Genomic DNA, 20,882 nt, shown 5'->3' with positions numbered 1-20,882 from the left:
TTTATTATAAATTAGAAACAAAAAACAGAAAGAAGACTATAACGAAACACAATCACATACATATGACTGAGGTTGATTCAACCCCCATATATATACAGTTTCTAACTAGCTTCACATATCATCATACTACATCTTCAATTTGGTTTTTCATACTGCATCATGCATTTGTTAATCTTCTTATATCTAATATAACCTTATTTGTATTTAACTTGCTATGCTACATGCTTCCCTAACAACTGCCTTATGACATTTTTACTTCTATCCATTGGTACCATTTATCCCAGCTTTGATTGAAAGTTGATTCTTGTCTATCTTTAAGAATGTATGTTAGTCTATCACATTCTGCACAACACAAAATTTTGTTGAAAATCATCTGATCCGATGGTACTTCTTTCCCTTTCCAAAGTTGCGCATATGCAATTCTAGCCGCAGTGCTAATGTGTATGAAAAGATACCAGTCTGCTTTACTTATGCCCCCAGGCATAAATAAAAATTCTTAATGCAGTTGTCCATCCTCTTACATTCAAAGTACCATCAAAGAAGCAAAATTCAGGTTTTTTAAAAATGGCAAGAATTAGGGTATTCCATTCTTTCTTTATTAATGTTAATTTAGGTTTCCTGGAAGCTCGTGAATTTCTTTCCCAGAATGGTTGCATGATGGATTAAGAATCTGTGTATTTCCTATGCCTTTAAGAGAATTTCTGTTCAGATGTGCTCCTCCATTTTTTTTCCAGCCCTAACCAGTTCTCTCATTGTGATGTCATCAAGCAGCTGCTACTATCACCCATTTGCATCCTGACATTGAATACACAATATAGTTGTAATTTATGGAGTCCTTAATGTTTTCTGAGTTTGCTTGCTTGCAGGTGTTTAATGCAACTGGGTAACATCATTGGTGCAAGTGAACGTGTTTGCTCCTTATTTACATACAGCAATTTGTCCTGCCAATGTTGGTGGCAATATGCTTTTCTTTGTGGTTCCATTACTGGGGTATTGTTTGAAACAGAAAGCAGAAGACAATGCCTTAATTAAGGAACTACTCAGGAGAAAATCACATCCCCATCAACATTGGCACAGTAAATTACTGTAGCAGGAAGCAAACCCCACACTCACTAGCAGCACTGATGATGTTATCTAAGATGATGGGCAGATCACAAATGACATGGCCTTGAGACACTTGCAGTCACTGTTGTTAAGTGAATCACTGCAGCTGTTAAATTAGTAAGACGGTTGTTAAGGGATTCAGGCTTCCCCATTGACTTTGTCTATCAGAAAGTCACAAAAGATGATTGCGTGAATCCCCGGGACGCTGCGGCCGTCAAATATGAGTCAGTGGCCAAGCACCTGATTTTTTTTTTTATCATGTAAGAGTGGGGACATTGCAAAAGTTATAACTGCAAGAACCAATCATAAGGACCCGGTTTGTGGGGGCAATAAGCTGACTTTGTATAAAATATACAAAAGTATGAAGGCTATTGCTTAACGCATTGTAAGCCGCCCTGAGTCTCCGGAGAAGGGCGGCATATAAAAATAAATTTAAATTTTTAAAAAAAAAAAATAAGCTACTTTTTTTCCTGCTGTTGTAACAAATGCTTTTAAATCAAGGATTTAAAGAGAGTTAGGAGAATCCTTACTATCATCACTATTTAGAAGCAACAAAAGGGCTGTGGTGGATCTTTTGACTTAAAAATCAATAGGGCGAGATGGGAAGGGCCTAAATGAAGCCATCTTGTATTGTTGTAGGGATTGGGTTGATAGGACAGGTGAACAGGGTTTAGGTAATTGACAATAAATTATACTTTTAAATTGGCTGGAGGGAAGACGGCTTGAATCATTCCTCTGGTGGGGGGAAATGGGAAATGGGTCAGAAGAATTCTAATCTATTTGCTCAGGTTGGAGAGAAGAAACCCAAACTTGAGGTGATTCCTGCTGAGGAAGAAGGGGTTTGTATCTGAAGGCTTGTTTTTAGTAGTAGCACGCTTTGAGAAAGTTGGTGTTTGCATGCTAACCTACAATTTAATCATGTTTTTTAAAATATGCCACAGTTTGGGATTGTGCACAATCTTATAAGCTAAACACAGTGGTGGTTGTTCCTATTACATACTAAACCATGACCAACCAAGGACACCATAGGTTAGTGAGCTTTGTGGCTTATGCCTGTAATATATTAGGAAATGTTGAATGGAGGTTGATTGATTATTGGGGGATGATTAAATAGCTGAGACGGAAGTCTGATTATAATTCATGCATCACCATGTCTTCCCACAAGAGCAGATTGCATGCTTGTGATTGGGAGCAAAATATAAATAATATGCGTATACGTATAAATTAGCATTTTAAAGATAAAAGCATGTTTTGAAATAAAATATACGTTCTCCTTCAACCCATTTCAGAACCGTAAAAATACATCTAATATATCGACCCCATCAACTTGGGTGATCTGGAGAAGTCATTGGTATTGGCTGACAGTTACTGTATCTCCTCTGTAATGAACCCTGGTGAAATAAACCACGATTAGTATGTCATGTAAGTCCAGATAAACATTCGCAAATTAATCTTAACTTGAGTTTTGAATTGCTGTTTCTTTTTCCCCCTCAGGATGACACCCATCGGGGATTAGAGGGGGCATCCACTCTGGGGGAAGTTGAAGCAGGTGAAATAGGTAAGTTTTATGGAAGTCCGAGATTAGAAGTTGGGGAAGAAGGTGCTGCTTTCCTCTGCAGCTCTGATTTTTGAACCCCGTTGACTCCAGAACTTTCTTGGGCCCTAAGAGCCTTGTGTCTATGTCTTCCTCAAGATCCTGAACCCTCCAAAGAGGACTTGGAGGTCTCATCGGGAGCCTTGTCTCCTCGGAAGGCCAAAAGCACATTGGGAGGAGTAGGGGACGGCCTCCTGGTCTCCAACCGAAATGGGGATGATGGAGTCTGGACGCAAGCGACTGGGAGCGGAAAAGAAGGAGGATGTTTGTCTCCAGAATCAGAAGGCCCCTTGGCCAGCTCAAACTCTAGTCCCACCCCAGGGAACAAAGGCTTACCTGGTGAGTTGGGAAGGGGATTTTATTTATTTATTTATTAATCAAATTTGGGATTGGTGATGGAGGAGCATGTCAGTAAGGTGATTTTTCTTTGTAGAAAAAAACAAGAATTCTCCATATGATTTTATTAGACATTATTGTGAGGAGACCTGTAAGCCTGAGGTTGAGTGGCTTCTGTTGGGTGATGTGCTGTTTTGAATCTCTCTTCTTTGACTGGTATTGCAACGGCTGCCGTCTAATTTAGAAGCTCCCCTGAAAATTCGGTATCATATGTTAAGAGGTTGTGTTGGACCAGGGGGATCCAGATATAAGTCTGTTCTCAGCTTCATGTTTATAGATAGCTTTTATTTATACATATTTAATATTATTTGTGGCCTGAGCCAGCCAGGGAGGACTATGGAGGGGAGAGCACAATAACACAAGAAATAAAGATAGTTAGGGGAAATCCCCAATGTAGTCAATCCAATTGGAAATCTCCGTGATGGACATCTGTGCTCAAATCCTCTATAGAGCTGAAGGCTTGTTGAAGAAGACTGATTTTACTGGTTCACGAACTGCAACAAGAGAGGCATTTATGAGCCACGGTGGCGCAGTGGTTAGAGTGCAGTACTGCAGGCTACTTCTGCTGACTGCTGGCTGCCTGCAATTTGGCAGTTCAAATCTCACCAGGCTCAAGGTTGACTCAGCCTTCCATCCTTCCGAGGTGGGTAAAATGGGGACCCAGATTGTTGGGGGCAATATGCTGACTCTGTAAACTGCTTAGAGAGGGCTGTAAAGCACTGTAAAGAGGTATATAAGTCTAAGTGTTATTGCTATTGCTATTTTGTGTGGAACTGTCCTATGGCTTTTCTGTATCTCCATCTCAGCTGCATTCATGTAATCTAGACTGGGTGTCCTAACATCTCATCCTCTTCTCTTCAGGTCATGCCGCCAAGACTTTCCCATCATCCCCCAGCAAAACAGCTGGGCCCAGCCGAGCCAAGATGTCCCTTACCGGGACCAGCAAGTCCCCAACTTCTATACAGAGTCTGGCTATGCGCTTACTAACTGGATCACGTCTTCCAGGTGATTCTGGGTCTCCCACCACAGAAGCCCCAGTCTCAGCTCCAGCTCCAGCCCCAGCCCCAGATTCAGCTCCTGCTCCAGCAGTGGCCTCTCCTGCTGATCAGCCTTCAGCATCAACCACTGAGGAAGTCAAGCCCAAGGTTCACCGGGCTCGGAAAACAATGTCAAAGCCCAGCAGTGTACAGGTAGGCTTGCAAATGTAGTTTCTGCCCAGGGGAGGTGATTCAGAAGATCTGTTGGTTGATTATGTGTATTCCGATGTTCCTCAAAGTTGGCGGCTTTAAGATGAATGGACTTCAACTCCCAGAATTCCTCAGCCAGTTTGGTGACTGAGGAATTCTGGGATTTGAAGTCCGCACATATCTCTCTGGAGCCAAAACAGCATTGTACATCAATGTTTTTCAACTTTGGCAGTTTTAAGATGGGTGGACTTCAGCTCCCAGAATTCCTCAGCCAGCTGACTGAGGAATTCTGGGATTTGAAGTCCGCACATCTTTATAGTTGCCACAGTTGAGAAACATTGATGTACAATGATGTTTTGGCTACAGAGAGAGATGTACTTGGAGATTGGGTTGTCTTTGTTGATGGTGATAAGGATAAGTTGCAGCAATATATTATTTCAGTAAGGCATTGATTAAACCACTGGGTCCAGAGAAATTCCTATATCAGTGTGAAACTTGACCAACCATGACCAATCTTTACATAATGAAGAACAACTCTTTCATATCACTAAAATTGCAAAACCAATTAACATACAAATAATCCCACTTTGTCATTAGGCTGTATAATGATTATGCATCTTATGATTAACTTGAGCAGCTGAACACCATGGATTCTTATTCATTCATTAGACTTTTATCCTGCCTTTATTATTTTATAAGTAATTCAAGCTGGTGATCATATCTAATATTCCTTCCATCTCCTCTTTTTCCCCACAACAACAATCCTAGGGGTTGAGTTGGGCTGAAAGAGAATTTCTGGCCCAAAAGCACCCAACTGGCTTTCATTCCTAAGGTGGAACTAGAACTCACAGTCTCCTGGTTTCTAGGCCAGCACCTTAATCATATCTAATACCCATTCCATCTCCTCTTTTTCCCCACAACAACAACAACCCTGGGGGTTGAGTTGGGCTAAAAGAGAGTTTCTGGCCCAAAATCATCCAGCTGGTTTTCATGCCTAAGGGTGAAACTAGAACTCTTCAGTCTCCTGGTTTCTAGGCCAGCACCTTAATTGTTATACCAAGCTGGTTATTCTCCCAAATCACCAAAAAATGCTTTTCAGTGTGTAAATGTTTCTTTTGTCTAGACAATTTGGTGGTTTACGCTCTTGAAGCGATCACAGTACTTCTCGCAAGACAAAAATGGCATGTATGTTTCCCCAAATAGGGAACTTACAAACTTGTTGCTTCTTCCAAGCAACTGATGGCACAACTGGGAGAACTAGTAGCGCAACTTAACGTTAATGTATATCTGATCAAAAGCTGTCTGGGAGGTTCCCTATCTGTCCATGCAGCTTGATTATGACATGGCTGCATATCAGACACCTTTCTCCATTTCTTTATCCTAACCCTTCTCTAAACTCAAATACCTAATAGTATTTCCTCAGTGAATATTGGATTTCTTTTCTTTATAACCAACAAAATTACAAATTGCTTTTGATGCTCAAGAATGATTTAATTCTTTGGAGGAAAATAGAGCATCTGGTTTGGAATCTTTTCACGTGGTATCTTCCAGCTGGGAAGATTTATCTGTGATTTCCATTACCCTAAATGGCCATCCTAGAGTAATGGGCACGATAGTTGAACATATCTGGTTGGTACTATCTGTCTGGGAGTGGAGAAGCTGGCAAGCTGGCTGGGGAATTCTGGGAATTGAAGTCTTCTCTTCTCTTAAAGTGGCCAAGGTTGAGAAACACTGATATAGACCCAAACAGGAATTTTGAATAGTTTTTTCTAAACAGTTGCAAAATTCCATTCTGCAAAATATTTGGGCTTGCATGATCAACATTTTTCTGTTACTGCATCACGTGAGATTTCTGCTAATATCAATTGATAGGGCTCTCCCAAAGGTGCTTTTTTCAAGAGGCAACTGGACTTTCTGGTTTTTCTTTGAAGACGTTTCTCTTCTCATCCAAGAAGCTTCTTCAGCTCTGAGTGGATGGTGAGGAATGGGTGGATTTATACTCCTTGCAGACAGCTGGTCATTTTTCATTCATGGATGGTGGGGAATGGAAGGATTTATACTCCTTGCAGACAGCTGGTCATTTGCATTCATGCAAATAATAATAACTTTATTGTCATTGTACGTATATACACAGTATACCCATACAACGAAATTCACTTAACACCCAAAGACCAGGTCCAACAATATAACAATTCCCAAACCCACTCCCACCCACCACAATTCCCCACCCCTAAATGACCAGCTGTCTGCAAGGAGTATAAATCCTTCCATTCCTCACCATCCACTCAGAGCTGAAGAAGCTTCTTGGATGAGAAGAGAAACGTCTTCAAAGAAAAACCAGAAAGTCCAATTGTCTCTTGAAAAAAGCACCTTTGGGAAAGCCATTCGTCGTGCCCTAAAAACATTATTATTCCAACAAGCAGGGCTGGCCTAAATAATAATAACATTTTACTATTTTAATGGGTTGTTTTATTAGAGTTTTTTGGCCAATTTATTTAATTGTTTTAAATTGCTTTTAATTTTTATATTGTCATGGTTTTATTTTTGGATGTACACCACCCTGAGTCCTTCGGGAGAAGGGCAGTATAGAAATTCAATAAAATAAATAAATAAATAAACCATGACCTGAATGACTGAGAACTCCATAGACAATTGATAGGGCTGTATCTAAAATAAAATGAAATCCTGACTGTATGGATGATCGACCTTCCTTTTCTCCTTCCCCCAAGGTGCCTGAAAAGAGGGTCTCGGAGATGTTGCATTTCCGTGTCTCAGACGACTTGAGAAGCATTTTAGAACCAGGTACCGAGGCCATAGATTTAAAAGAGTGACTGGGCTGGTATAGGAATATATTTGGGACTAAAGGCATTGGCTAGAGCAGATTACTCAACCTAATCTTCTACGCCTGCTGGTGATTCAGGGAGTTGTAGTCCCATCACTGGGGGAGGGAGAGAGGGAAGGGGTTGTTAAGTTTACTGGATTCTAATTTTACTCTTTTTCCTTCTCTTTCTAAAGAAGAACCCGCAAAGCACAGGAAATACGATTACATGGCAGATGCCTTGCACAAAAGGATCCCCCTCTCGCTTCAGCGCTCAAGTCCCAGGGCTACCACAGAGGTGCATCTCCTCCTTTGAAAGGCTTAATGGTTCTCCTAAGCAGGGGTCAGCAACCCGTGGCTCTGGAGCCACATGTGGCTCTTTCATCCCCCTGCTGCGGCTCCCTGTCGCCAGTCGGCTCCACAATTGATAGGGCTTTTGATTAGGACAGGGAGAGGAAAAAGGACGCCCTGCAGGAGGAGACTCTATGGTGTGGGAACCAGACTTCCAATTGGCAGAGGAAGAAGGACACTGCGCTAGGAGGAGACTCTATGGTGGGGACTTCCGGTTGGCTCCAGAATTGAATGGGGGCTTCTGGTTAGGACCATTGTGGCTCTTGGAGTGTTTTAGGTTGCCGACCCCTGTCTTAAAGACTGGGGGTTGAGTTTAAGGGCCACCTGTTTGATTAAACAAACTTATGTGCATGAGTGATGATGAGTTTCAAGCTGTGACTTCATTGAGTAAGGAGCAGAAGCACCAGGAAAGAAGAGAGAAAAGCTTTTAAGGTGATGCACAGATGCATCCCAGAGAAAATGCAGGAAAAGTATCAGCAGATCCGGGTGTTAAAATTGTCTAAGGAAGTCCCTGATAGTAACTGGGAAAGTGAGTCCTGCTGATAATACAGGTAGTCCTTGAAGTTGCAACGGTTTATTTAAGAGACCGTTCAAAGTTGCAACGGCACTGAAAAAAGTGACTTATGAACATTTTTTACACTTAAGACCTTTGCAGCATCCTCATGGTCACGTGATCAAAATTCCATCACTTAGCAGCTGACTCATATTTATGACGGTTACAGTGTCCTGAGGTCATGTGATCACATTTTGGGGCCATGACAAGCAAAGTCCATGGGGAAGCCAGAATCCCTTAACCACCGTGTTACTCACTTACCAACTGCAGTGATTCACTTAACAAAGGTGGCAAGAAAGGTTGTAAAATGGGGCAAAACTCACTTTCTCGTTTAGCAATAGAAATTTTGGGTTCAGTTGAGGTATGTCAAGGACTATCTGTATGTAGCTAGTTTGGCTTATTTTGTTTGTAAACGGTTGAAAATTTAAAATAAATGTCCTGTCCTGTGGAACAGTATTGGATTCTTGGCAGGGGAATTCTGGGAATTCAAGTCCACCCTTCTTAAAGTTGAAGTCCACCCAACTTCAATTCTGGGAGTTGAAATCCACCCATCTTAAAAGTAAAATTTGAGTTTGAGAAACATTTTTGAAGTTGTGCTAAAGGGTAAAAAAGACCCGCATCAGTGGTGAAATCTAAAATTTGTTACTACCGGTTCTGTGGGCGTGGCTTGGTGGGGGGCAATGTGACTGGGTGGGCGTGGCCAACTTTTCTTTTTTTTACTTTTAAAACCATTTTTTCTACAACCTCTTCGGCGAAGAGGTTGTAAAAAAATGCTTTCAAAAGGCTCTGACGATCCCAGCTGAGTTGCCTGATCGGCAGAGACTTTTTTTCTTTTAAATGCCTCTTGACGATCAGGCAACTCAGCTGGGATCTTCAGAGGCATTTAAAAGAAAAAAAGGGTTTTTTTCTTTTAAAAGCCTTTGATGATCCCAGCTGAGCCGCGCGATCACCAGAGGCTTTTTCTTTTTACTTTTAAAAGCATTTTTTCGGCCGAAGAGGTTGTAGAAAAAATGCTTTTAAAAGTTAAAAAAAAGCCTCTGATGATTGTGCGGCTCAGCTGGGCATGGGGGGTGGGGGCAGGGATTTTTGCTACCGATTCTCCGAACCACCCGCCTCCATCGCTACCGGATCAGGCGATCCGGTCTGAACCGGGAGCATTTCACCCCTGACCCGCATGTCTTTATTTTGAATGACTTTGATGCCAGCCTTTGAGAAGTGACTCCTACGGTAGAAAAGCAGAAAGCATCTCCTCCTTCCTAAGTAACCCAACTGTAGCCTTTAGCAACTCCACATCTCACATCAAACGAATGCTGTCAGGGTTCCAAGTAACACCCATAGCAAACATCAATGCTGAAGCTGGCCTGATTGAGGCCATTTTGAGACTTCAGTGCTGACAAAGCCTTAATCGGTTTTTAATGAAAGCCCATCTTTTTCCTTAGATCACGGTGACAGAGGAGATGACGGCTCCCGCTACAGCTTCGCAGGACGATGGAGGCCAAGAATGGGAGACTGAAGTGGGGGATGACTTCAGCCTCTTCTACGACAGCTACTCTGTGGACGGCCACATGGATTCAGACAGCAAGGTGTGAAGAATAAGATGGTGAACGTCTGAGTCATTTAGCCAGTGTTTCTCAACCTTGGCCAGTTGAAGATGTGTGGACTTCAACTTGCCAAAGTTCAAAAACACTTTATTAATCCCTCAAGACTCGTTCAAGGAGTGCCGGAGGGTGCAATTTATTAAAAAAAATTAACCCCTTTGCGCAACTGCCAAGATTCTGCTGTTGTAACCCAGCCCAGGGTGCTGAGGCTTCTCTTGGATTTTTGAGGTGCCCTTTAAATTTCCCAGAATGCTGTTGTGTTAAAGGTATTGTGGAGAATTAAAATGGTTCCCTTTGCCCATTGGGATTTATTTATTTATTTATTTATTTAATTAAATTTTTATACCGCCCTTCTCCAAAATAGGACTCAGGGCGGTGCACAGCCAAGGTAAAAACAAGACATATATACAAACATGGTGAATCTAAAAAACTATTTAAAATAATTAAATGTTTTGGCCGAATTAAAACCATTTCCAATTTAAAATCAATTTAAAAATTAAAAAATTTGGTCAAGCCAGCCCAGCTTGTTGGAATAAATAGGTTTTTAGGGCCCGACGAAAAATCCGGAGGTCTGTTATTATGCGTAATCCTGGGGGGAGGGTGTTCCAGAGGGTAGGCGCCACCACAGAGAAGGCTCTCCCCCTGGGGGTCGCCAGCCGACATTGCCTGGCGGACGGCACCCTGAGGAGGCCCACTCTGTGTGAGCGTACTGGCCGGTGGGAGGCTATTGGTGGCAGAAGGCGGTCTCGTAAGTACCCCGGCCCTAAGCCATGGAGCGCTTTAAAGGTGGTCACCAACACCTTGAAGCGCACCCGGAAGACCACCGGGAGCCAGTGCAGCTCGCGCAGGAGAGGTGTCACGTGGGAGCGCCTCGTCGCCCCCATGATCCCCCGCGCGGCCGCGTTCTGGACCAGCTGGAGCCTCCGGGTGCACCCCAGGGGGAGCCCCATGTAGAGAGCGTTGCAGTAGTCCAGGCGGGAGGTGACGAGTGCCTGAGTGACTGTGCGTAGGGAGTCCCGATCTAGAAAGGGACGCAACTGGCGTATCAGGCGAACCTGATAAAAAGCCCCCCTGGCCACGGCCGTCAAATGATCTTCCAAGGACAGCCGTGCGTCCAGGAGGACGCCCAAGTTGCGAGCCCTCTCCGTGGGGGCGAGTGATTCACCCCCAATAGTCAGCGATGGCGTCAGCTGGCTATATCGGGACGCCGGAAGCCACAGCCACTCGGTCTTGGAGGGGTTGAGTTGGAGCCTGTTTCTCCCCATCCAGGCCCGCACGGCCTCCAGGCACTGGGACAACACTTCAAGGGCATCACTCATAACTTCAAGGGGATAACTCATGCTTCCTCTCAAGAGGAGCCTTCCTTTATCTTGTGGCTTTTCACGAAGCCTGGCTCCAGTTCAGACTGGATTCGGTACTTTTGTCCCCCTATCGAGTCCTTCCCAAGGGAAAGATAGGCAGATGTGGATGTTTGATGATGTTGCAAATATCGTCACTGGTTGGACTCTAATATTTATTATTATGAGATTTATATGCTGCTTTTCATGCCATTCCAATTGGTCCATCCACCTCCTATTTTCCCCACAACAACAACTCTGTGAAGTTGTTGGCTTGGGAGGAAGACTCTGGCCCCAAACCACCCAGCTAGCTTTTGTGCATCAGGGACTACAAGGACTCACTGTCTCCCAATTTCTAATCCAACACCTGAAGTGATAGATCAAACTGTAGTAATAGCAACAGACTTAGACCAGGGGTATCAAACTTGATTTCATTGAGGGCTGCCTCAGGTTGTGTTTGACCTCGGGGGCCAGAGAGGGTGTGGCCAGAGAAAATGGGCTCCCAAGCTCCATTTTCGGCTGCGACAGCCTCCTGCATCCCTCTGCCAGCAAAAACGGAGCTCAGGAGGGCCGCATGCAGTTCACCCCAGCTCCGTTTTCGCTGGTAGAGGCACTGCGGGCCAGTCCGTCGCTGTTTCCAGGGGGGCCAAATCTAAGCACTCGGCGGGCAAAATCTGGTCCCCGGGCCTTGAGTTTGACACCCCTGACTTAGACTTACATACCTCTTCACAGTGCTTTACAGCCCTCTAAGTGGTTCACTTTGAGCTAGTGAAGATTAAACTGCTGACAGTCGGCAGAATTAGCCTGCAATACTTCATCCTGACCACAGTTCCTATTATAAGTGGTCATTGCTTAGTGATCACTCATTCAGTGACCATTCAAACTTATGAAACACTGAAGTTGAGGACTGGCCCTGAGAGTCTGGCTAACACAGTGTCCATGCTGTCATGATTTGTTTAACGATAGCAGCCAGATGATGTCACACTTTATGACGATGTTTAGCAATGGCAATTCCAGCCCCATTTGTCATCATTAATAACCTACGGTATACCTTATAGAGAAATAAAATATATATTATATTATATTATATTATATTATATTATATTATATTATATTATATTATATTATATTATATTATATTATATTATATTATATTATATTATATTATATTATATTATATTTATGATATGATATTATATTTATTATATCATAATATAATAAAATAATAAAATAAAATAAAATAAAATAAAATAAAATACTCCCTTACAGAGCTATATGGGGCCTCTTTTATTATTATTATTTTTATTTATTTATTTATTTATTTATTTATTTATTTATTTATTTATTTATTTATTTATTTATTTATTGAATTTGTATACTGCCCTACTCCCAAAGGACTCAGGGCGGTGAACAGCCGAATAAAATACATATAATATAAATGTTAAAAAACCATTAAAATAGAATTAAATAATTGGCCCGGAAAACAAAATTTAAAACACCCCAAATTCATACGACAAGTTTAAAATTTTAAAATTTTAAAAAATGTTTTAAAAGTTTTAAATTCCAACCTGGACATATTTTGGAACCCATGTTTCTTGTGAAAAATTGTAAGTAGACCTAGGAAATTTTTTTCCAAAGATTAGATATCTGTGCCGTAGTCAAATCAGACTGAGTAGTCTGAAAGATCATTTCAGTGTAAATTATGCCAAGTGACACTTATACGATTTCTTATTTTGAATATTTTATTTTGCCTCACGTAGGGAACAGGGAGGGGATACACTTGCGAACTGGAAACAGATCCCTTGCAAATTTAATTTAGTGCCCTTTGACTATAAAAATTTCAATTTTTTCCCCACATGCCTCTCTGTTGAAGCTGCAATCAGGAGGACTCAAATATTATTTTGGAAAGAAACAGTGCAAATCTTAGAACAGTGGTGGCAAACCTTTTACTCACCAAATGCCAAACAGGTTCGCGCTTTGGGCACTTGCGTGCTATCCGCACTAACGCACGGCTCCTCCCCGTGCACTGTGTGCGCAACCACACCATCTGCGCATGCACACGGCTTTCACGGCCCCCTCCCGTGCACTGTGTGCACAACCACACCATTTGCGCATGCCCGGGGCTTGCGCACGGCTTCCCCCTGTGCACTGCGTGCACAATTGCATCATCTGCGCATGCACACAGGTTTCGTGCGGCTCTCCCTTGTGCTGCGCACGCAATCACATCATCTGTACATGCAGGCGGTTATCGCGTGCGCAATGCACATGCACGAATGCTATCTATTCATGTACATGCTGCACAAGAGTACTGTCGCACCTGTGCGCAAATGCGCTCTCATGTACAGGAGAGCTCCAAAGACTAGCTGGGTTCCCTGAATTGCAAGCATGCGCACTGGAGGCCCGACCACCAGTTGGGGCATGGGTGCATGCACAGCTGCAGGTGACTTGGGCGACAGCTCACGTGCAGTGGTGGGATTCAAATAATTTAACAACCGGTTCTCTGCCTTAATGATTTTTTCCAGTTCACCAAATTGCTCAGAAAGTTAACAACCGGTTCTCCCGAACTGACTGAATCCCACCACTGCTCACGTGCCCGGAAAGATGGCTTTGCGTGCCACCTCAGGCACGCGTGCCATAGGTTCGCCATCACGGTCTTAGAAGACTACATTGAACAGCAATACCAAATGCAGTGTTTTGTTTTTTCGTAGTTTTCCCCTCGTGTCATAAATAAAAATATTGCGTTTCCCTGTGGCATTTAACGAATAGATATTCCTTTAGGAAAACATCTGACTAGAGGTCTACCTTCAGAATATTTATCGATGAGAGCATATTCCAGATTTTCTTTGGTAATTACGTAGGAAGTTCCATCAGAATAAGAAGCCCTGACAGGAAGTCTAGTCAGAACTGAAAGCAGGACTTCCAATTTTACTTTTCTTTTTTCCCGCTTCATGTTTTAATTAATTCATTTATGTTGGTTATAGTCTGATGCAGATGTTACTGGAGAACATATGAGTGAGGAAGAGGAAGAAGAGGAGGAGGAAGAAGAAGAGGAAGAGGAGGAGGAAGAGGAAGAAGATGACGATGATGACGATGATGAGGAAGAGTCAGGAAACATCTCTGATAGGGTAAGTTGACCCTCATCTCGGTTGGATAAGGATTTATTCTTGGCGACCCCTCAGTTTATTTATTTGTAAGATTTCTATTAATCACTTCATGTAATTCAGATCTGTTCGTTTTAATGCACAGAAGTTAATATTTTGATACGTTGCTGCGGCCCATTTGGTTTAGAGGCCTCTTATTTTACATTAGTGTTACAATTAATTGCAGTATCTAATTCTGTCAATTGCTATTTCGTTTTACGTCGACTGTGCTTAGTTACAAGCAGATAAGTATTGCTACTAAATGCCTATGGAGATTCTCAGTCATCCGGAACAAGGCAGTGGTGAAATCCAAATATTTTTACTACCGGTTCTGTGGGCGTGGCTTGGTGGGTGTGGCTTGGTGGGCGTGGCAGGGGAAAGGATACTGCAAAATCTCCATTCCCACCCCACTCTGGGGCCAGCCAGAGGTGGTATTTGCTGGTTCTCCGAACTATTCAAAATTTCTGCTACCGGTTCTCCAGAACCTGCTGGATTTCACCCCTGCCCAAAGGTGCTTTTTTCAAAAGGCCAACTGGACTTTTTGGTTTTTCTTTGAAGGCGTTTCACTTCTCATCCAAGAAGCTTCTTCAGTTCTCACTGAACAGTGGAGGATGGAAGGATTTATATTCCTCATGAGGGCACAGATGAACCTCCAAGTGCTATTAAACTACTAATTTGCACTCTATGGGCCCGAAAGCACAAGATCTGTATGCAGCTTTCAGGCAAGAGTAGCCCCCCTCTGATTTATTGCTCAGTCACATGTACAAGTAGATCTTGACTTATGACCAGAGTTGGAACCGGAATTTCCATCACTAAGTGAAGTAGTCATTAAGTGAGTCACACTTGACTTTACGACTGTTTTGGCCACATCGTTAAGCGAATCACATGGTCAATCTGGCTTCCCCCGTTGACTTTACTTGTTGAAACCCCATGCTGGGGTCATAAATGATGATCCTACAACATTGCAACTGTCATATAAATACAGCCTGGTTGCCAAGCAACCAAATTTTGGTCATGTGATCTCGAGGGCACTGCGACAGTCGTAAATGCAAGGACCAGTCATAAGTCATTTTTTCAGCACCATCATAACTTCGGTTCTTAAATGAATGGTCATAAGTCGAGGACTGCCTGTAATTCTAACAGGCTTGCACAGATAGTCCTTGACTTACAACAGTTAATTTAGTGATCGTTCAAAGTTACAACGGCACTGAAAAAAAATGGACTTATGAGCATTTGGCCTTAAATGGGTAAAGAGCCTCATCTACTACAGGCAGTCCTCGAGTTACGGCCACAATTGAGCCCAAAATTTCTGTTGCTAGGTGAAACATTTGTTAAGTGAGTTTTGCGTGGTTTTACTACTTTTCTTGTCACAGTTGTTAAGGGAATCATTGCATACGTTAGGTCCGTGATGGCGAATCTATGGCATGCGTGCCAGAGATGGCACGCAAAGCCCTTTCTGTGAATCGTCGCTGCGTGCCGTCACCAGCAGGTTCCGTTGCATGCATGCGCACTGGCCAGCTGCTCTCTTCTAGGTTCTAGCATCGATCAGCTGGTGTGCCGGAACCCGGAAAAGAGCAGGTGTCTGGTGCGCATGCATTCAGGACCAGCTGTCCAGCGTGCATGCATGCAATGGAACCTGGAAAAGAGCAGGTGTCTGGTGCGCATGCATTCAGGACCAGCTGTCCAGCGTACATGCATGCAATGGAACCTGGAAAAGAGCAGGTGTCTGGTGCGCATGCATTCAGGACCAGCTGTCCAGCGTACATGCATGCAATGGAACCTGGAAAAGAGCAGCTGTCTGGTGCGCATGCATTCAGGACCAGCTGTCTGGCATGCATGCATGCAATGGAACCCGGAAAAGAGCAGCTGTCTGGCGTTCATGCATGCAATGGAACCCTGTTGTGGCCCGTCAGCAGCCTGCGCAGCCGGCGCTCGCATTGGACAGCAAGGAGGCTGAAGAGGATGTGGTGCCAGAGGCAGAGACTCAGCCTGGGCCTTCAGAACCTTCAGAGGCTCCTTCAAGTGGAGATAGCGAAGTGGAGGAGCCTCTCCTCAATGCTCAGGCACGCAGGGCTGCCAAAAGGCAAGAGTGGCTACTAAGTAGGAAGAGGTCTCCTCGAGAGTAAGGTTTGAGGATAATTGGCCACTCCCTTAGCCTATTTAAGTCGCACACAGTTAGTAATTTCTTGCTGGAAACGTGTAATTATTACAGAGCATTTTTGAAGAGTGAGTGTCTTATCGTATCTTGTTTTCTGGGCTGGTTGCCAACCTTTGCCGACTTTGTTTATTTTTGGTACATTATAACTTTGATAAGGACTGTTGGTGTGTGTCACAATCCTTGGGAATCCAGAGCTGGGGCAAAACAAACCCGGAAGAGCAGTTGTCTGGTGCGCATGCATTCAGGACCAGCTTCCGGTGTGAATGCATACAATGGAACTCGTAAAAAAGCAGCTGTCTGGTGCGCATGCATTCAGGACCAGCTGTCTGGCGTGCATGCATGCAATGGAACCTGGAAGAGTAGCTGGCAATGGCACGCGTGCTCACAGAGAGAGCTCTGCGTGCCACCTCTGGCACACGTGCCATAGATTCACCATCACGGACCTAACGTATGCAATGATTCACTTAACAACTGTGGCAAGAAAAGTAGTAAAACCAGGCAAAACTCACAACAAATGTTTCACCTAGCAACAGAAATGTTGGGCTCAATTATGGCTATAACCCGAGGACTGCCTGTAGTAGATGAGGCTCTTTACCCATTTAAGGCCAAGATGCATGGAGTAGCCGTCTGCATGTAGACTCATTGTTCCTGGCTTCCTTGATCTTTGCTCCTGCTCATCATTCTCGGGGGGGGGCTCTTCTGTTTTTCTTGTCCTCTAGAGCACTGCCTCTAGCTCCAAACGTAAAGCCCGGAAGCGCTGGCGGCACGACAGTCCCTGGATCAAACCATCCCGAAAACGGAAGCGCAAAGAGCCACATCCGAAGGAAAACAAAGGTGATTTTCTTTCAAAGCAACCAAACCTGGAATGCAGAGCACTTATTCTCTATCCCTTTGCAATCCTAATTTACAGTTTTGTATTAGTTCATAATATTAAATACAAAAACAAATAGTGGGAAAAATAGGGGAGGGAGAAGGGATAGGAAGAGTGTAAAAAAGAAGGGAAAAAAGAAAAAAAAAGGCACTGACCTCTAAATCCCTTTGGTGCAGTAGAATAAGGCATTGACATCAAACCTCAATTTTTTACTTTTATATAATAGTATAAGCTGGCCACTTCTAACAAATCTATCCAATCGGTAAAGGCCAAAATCGGTTTCATTTTTTTCCACCTCGAGCACAAAGTCCAGAAGCGGTTTCCAAGTAGAAATAAAAGTATTTGTGTTTTTTTCTTTGATCAAAACCGTCTATTTAGCCATCTTTGCTAACTCCATCAGCTTTTGCAGCCACTCGTCCATTGGGGGCTTCCAAGTGTCTTTCCATTTTGTGCATAAAGTACCGTATTTTTCAGACTATAAGACGAAGCTAAATTTAGAAGAGGGAAACAACAAAAAAAAGGGTTTTTGCCTCCACGCGCCCCATTTTCGGCCCATTTTCAGGGCTTTTTACAGCCCGTTTTCAAGGGTTTTTTCGGCCTGTTTTTTCCAGGAAAAAAGCCCCGAAAACGGGCTGGAAAAAGGCCCGAAAAAGGATGGCGGGCGGGCCTATAAGACGCACAGACATTTTCACCCCCTTTTGGGAGACAAAAAGGTGCGTCTTATAGTCCGAAAAATACGGTAATCTTGCTGCCATCGCTGGAAACAGAGAGATTCAATAAACTGCTCCAACCATTACCAGAGAAACATAGGTAGTCCTCAACATATGGCCACAATTGAGCCCCAAATTTTTGTTGCTAGGTGAAACCGTTCTTAAGTGTGTTTTCCCCCATTTTACGACCTTTCTTGACACAGCTGTGAAGTGAATCACTGCAGTTGTTAAGCAAGTCACACGGTTGTTAAGTGAATCTGGCTTCCCCGTTGACTTTTCCTGTCAGAAGGTCACAAAAGGGGATCCTATGATCCCGGGACACTACAACGGTCATAAATACATGCCAATTGCCAAGTGTCCGAATTGGTTGAATTGGGGTGCAGAAATGGTTCTAAATGTGAAAAATGGTAGTAAGTCATTTTTTTCCGTGCCATTGTAACTTTGAACCGTCACTAAATGAATGGTTGTAAGTCAGGGAATGCCTGTAGTACAGGTAGTCCTAAGCCTACGACCACAAATGAGTCCAATATTTCTGTTGCTAAATGAAACACATGTTAAGTAAATTTTGCCCCATTATATAGCCTTCCTTGCCACAGTTGTGAATTACTGCAGTTGTTAAGCTAGTATCACTCTTTGTTAAGTGAATCTGGCTTCCCCAATGACTTTGCTGATCAGAAGGTCACAAAGCGGGATCACGTGATCCTGGGACACTGCAACCGTCATAAATACGAATCAATTGCCAAGCATCCAAATTTTGATCACGTGACTGACCATGCTGCAACGGTTGTTAAGTGTGAAAAATAGTCATAAGTCACTTTTTTCAGATCATAGGATCCCCTTCTGACAGGAAAAGTCAATGGGGAAGCCAGATTCACTTAACAACTTTGAACGCTCACTAAATGAAATGTTGTATGTTAAGGACTACCTGTAGTTGTTGACCTGATCTGAAAATATTTAAATATTAAAAATTTAACCTCTTAAATATTAAATATTTAAGAGGTTGCAAAATCTGAAGTGGCTGCTAGTTTCATTCAGAACCTCCACAGGAAAAGACCATCAAAATGGGAATTATTGAATGAAAAGAAATCAAAAGGCAACTGATGCGTGTACTTTTCCTTACTGGGGACATCTTCTTTCTCTATTTCCTTCCTTAGGTCTGAATGGTGGCCCGTCAGCCACCCAGAGCGAGTATACGGAGGTGCCTCTTGGCTGCCTGGAGCTGCCCAACGAGGGGGCACTGTCCCCCAACAATGCCGGTGTGTGCCCACCCATCCCTTCTCTTCTTTACGAGTAGTGGGTTCAAGAATTCAAGCTGTGTTGCCTTTGGGAGTAGGGGGTAGTTTTGTGTATATTTTAGTTTCCTTTTTTAAAGGGGAGAATTCAGGGGTGAAATGCTACCAGTTCGGATCGGTTTGCCCAAACCGGTAGTAATAAAAGCTACCGGTTTCGGGCGAACCAGTAGTAAAAAAATATCTGACCATCAGCTGTGCCGCGCGATATATATTTGCTAGAAAGCAGGAATCTAAATCGCGCAGCACAGCTGTCCCCCCTCCTCGCTGTTCTACTTACCTTAGAAAAGGCTTCTTAATTCTCCTTTTTCAGCACTGCGCGGTAGCACCTGCGGTGCGCATGCACACAAAGCACATGTTTGGTATGCACCACGCATGCGTGCACGTTGCGAACCGGTAGCAAAGCAAACCAGTAGCAGACTTCGGAACATTTCACCCCTGGGAGAATTGTTCACAACTTTCATTATACTGTGCAGGTGAAAAACATTGTTGACTATAAAAAGAAAAACTGTCAAAGCATATCTGACTATCAGACCAGAGGAAAGAGAGTGGGCTTTGGAATACTTTTTGAACATCGCCTCCCCCAAATGATTTTATTCCTGTCTTTTTTACAACTTGGGCTTCCTCCATTGCACCTCGGCCTACCACAACAGCAAATCATCCTGCATTGTTTGTGGCTCATCGTTAATGGACCCATAAGTTGAGCAGAACCTGTAGGCTCAGGGGAAGGATAGTGTTGAGAAGGATGGTGTTGATTTAGAATAGAATAGAATTATTTATTGGCCAAGTGTGATTGGACACACAAGGAATTTGTCTTTGGTGCATATGCTCTCAGTGTACATAAAAAGAAAAGATACGCTCATCAAGAATCATAAGGTACAACACTTAATGATAGTCAATAGGGTACAATTAAGCAATCAGGAAACAATATCAATATAAATTGTAAGGATACAAGCAACAAGGTTGCAGTCATACAGTCATAAGTGAGAGGAGATGGATGGTGGGAACAATGAGAAGATTAATAGTAGTGCAGATTAATAGTTGTAACTAGTTTGACAATGTTGAGGGAATTATTTGTTTAGCAGAGTGATGGCATTCGGGAAAAAATTGTCCTTGTGTCTAGTTGTTCTGGTGTGCAGTGCTCTATAGCGTCGTTTTGAGGGTAGGAGTTGAAACAGTTTATGTCCAGAATGTGAGGGGTCTATAAATATTTTCACAGCCCTCTTTTTGACTCGTGCAGTATACAGGTCCTCAATGGAAGGCAGGCTGGTAGCAATTGTTTTTTCTGCAGTTCTAATTATCCTCTGAAGTCTGTGTCTGTCTTGTTGGGTTGCAGAACCAAACCAGACAGTTATAGAGGTGCAGATTTAAGACCCAGAGTTGTGAGATGGGAAGTTGCAGTCAGAGCAGTGGGTTGACCCTGACTCCTTAAGCTACTGTAGCTAAGAATTCAGGTGGCGCAGTGGTCAGGGTGCAGTATTGCAGGCAAAATTTGTCCATAGCATCTAGTTCGATCCTGATGGGCTCTGATGTTGAGTCAGCCTTCCATCCTTCCGAGGTGGGTAAAATGGGGACCCAGATTGTTGGGGACAATATGCTGACTGTTTAAACCGTTTTAGAGAGGGCTGTAAAGCGGTATATAAGTTTTAAGTGCTATTGCTATTGTCTTGGCTTTCTATCAGGGGTGAAATGCTCCCGGTTTGGACCGGATCACCTGATCCGGTAGCGATGTAGGCTGTTAGTTCGGAGAACCGGTAGCAAAAATCCCTGCCTTCC

At 43.3% G+C, this 20,882-nt stretch overlaps 1 protein-coding gene across 3 annotated transcripts in view; it reads left to right on the top strand.

The window, feature by feature from the left end:
- Nucleotides 1–1,683: 1,683 nt before the first annotated feature.
- Nucleotides 1,684–20,882, top strand: part of EHMT2 (euchromatic histone lysine methyltransferase 2) — a 49,012-nt gene continuing 29,813 nt past the window's right edge. The window contains exons 1-10 of one of the 3 annotated variants that reach the window (XM_070936617.1): nt 1,684–1,943; nt 2,599–2,662; nt 2,798–3,037; nt 3,956–4,284; nt 7,011–7,083; nt 7,297–7,397; nt 9,443–9,586; nt 13,920–14,063; nt 16,956–17,070; nt 18,972–19,073. In XM_070936617.1, coding sequence (XP_070792718.1) covers nt 1,860–1,943; nt 2,599–2,662; nt 2,798–3,037; nt 3,956–4,284; nt 7,011–7,083; nt 7,297–7,397; nt 9,443–9,586; nt 13,920–14,063; nt 16,956–17,070; nt 18,972–19,073 — 1,396 coding nt within the window. In that variant the 5' untranslated portion in view covers nt 1,684–1,859. Of the gene's footprint in view, nt 1,944–2,598; nt 2,663–2,797; nt 3,038–3,955; nt 4,285–7,010; nt 7,084–7,296; nt 7,398–9,442; nt 9,587–13,919; nt 14,064–16,955; nt 17,071–18,971; nt 19,074–20,882 lie in introns of those variants that run through there. The other 2 variants (XM_070936616.1, XM_070936615.1) reach the window with 2 other exon arrangements.

The sequence above is a fragment of the Pituophis catenifer genome, unplaced genomic scaffold (genome assembly GCF_029215685.1).
Source record: "Pituophis catenifer annectens isolate HBS135680 unplaced genomic scaffold, rPitCat1.0.hap2 SCAF_2, whole genome shotgun sequence".
Taxonomy (NCBI): domain Eukaryota; kingdom Metazoa; phylum Chordata; class Lepidosauria; order Squamata; family Colubridae; genus Pituophis; species Pituophis catenifer.
The sequence above is the reverse complement of the archived record's forward strand: the minus strand, read 5'-3'. Positions and strand labels throughout refer to the sequence as shown.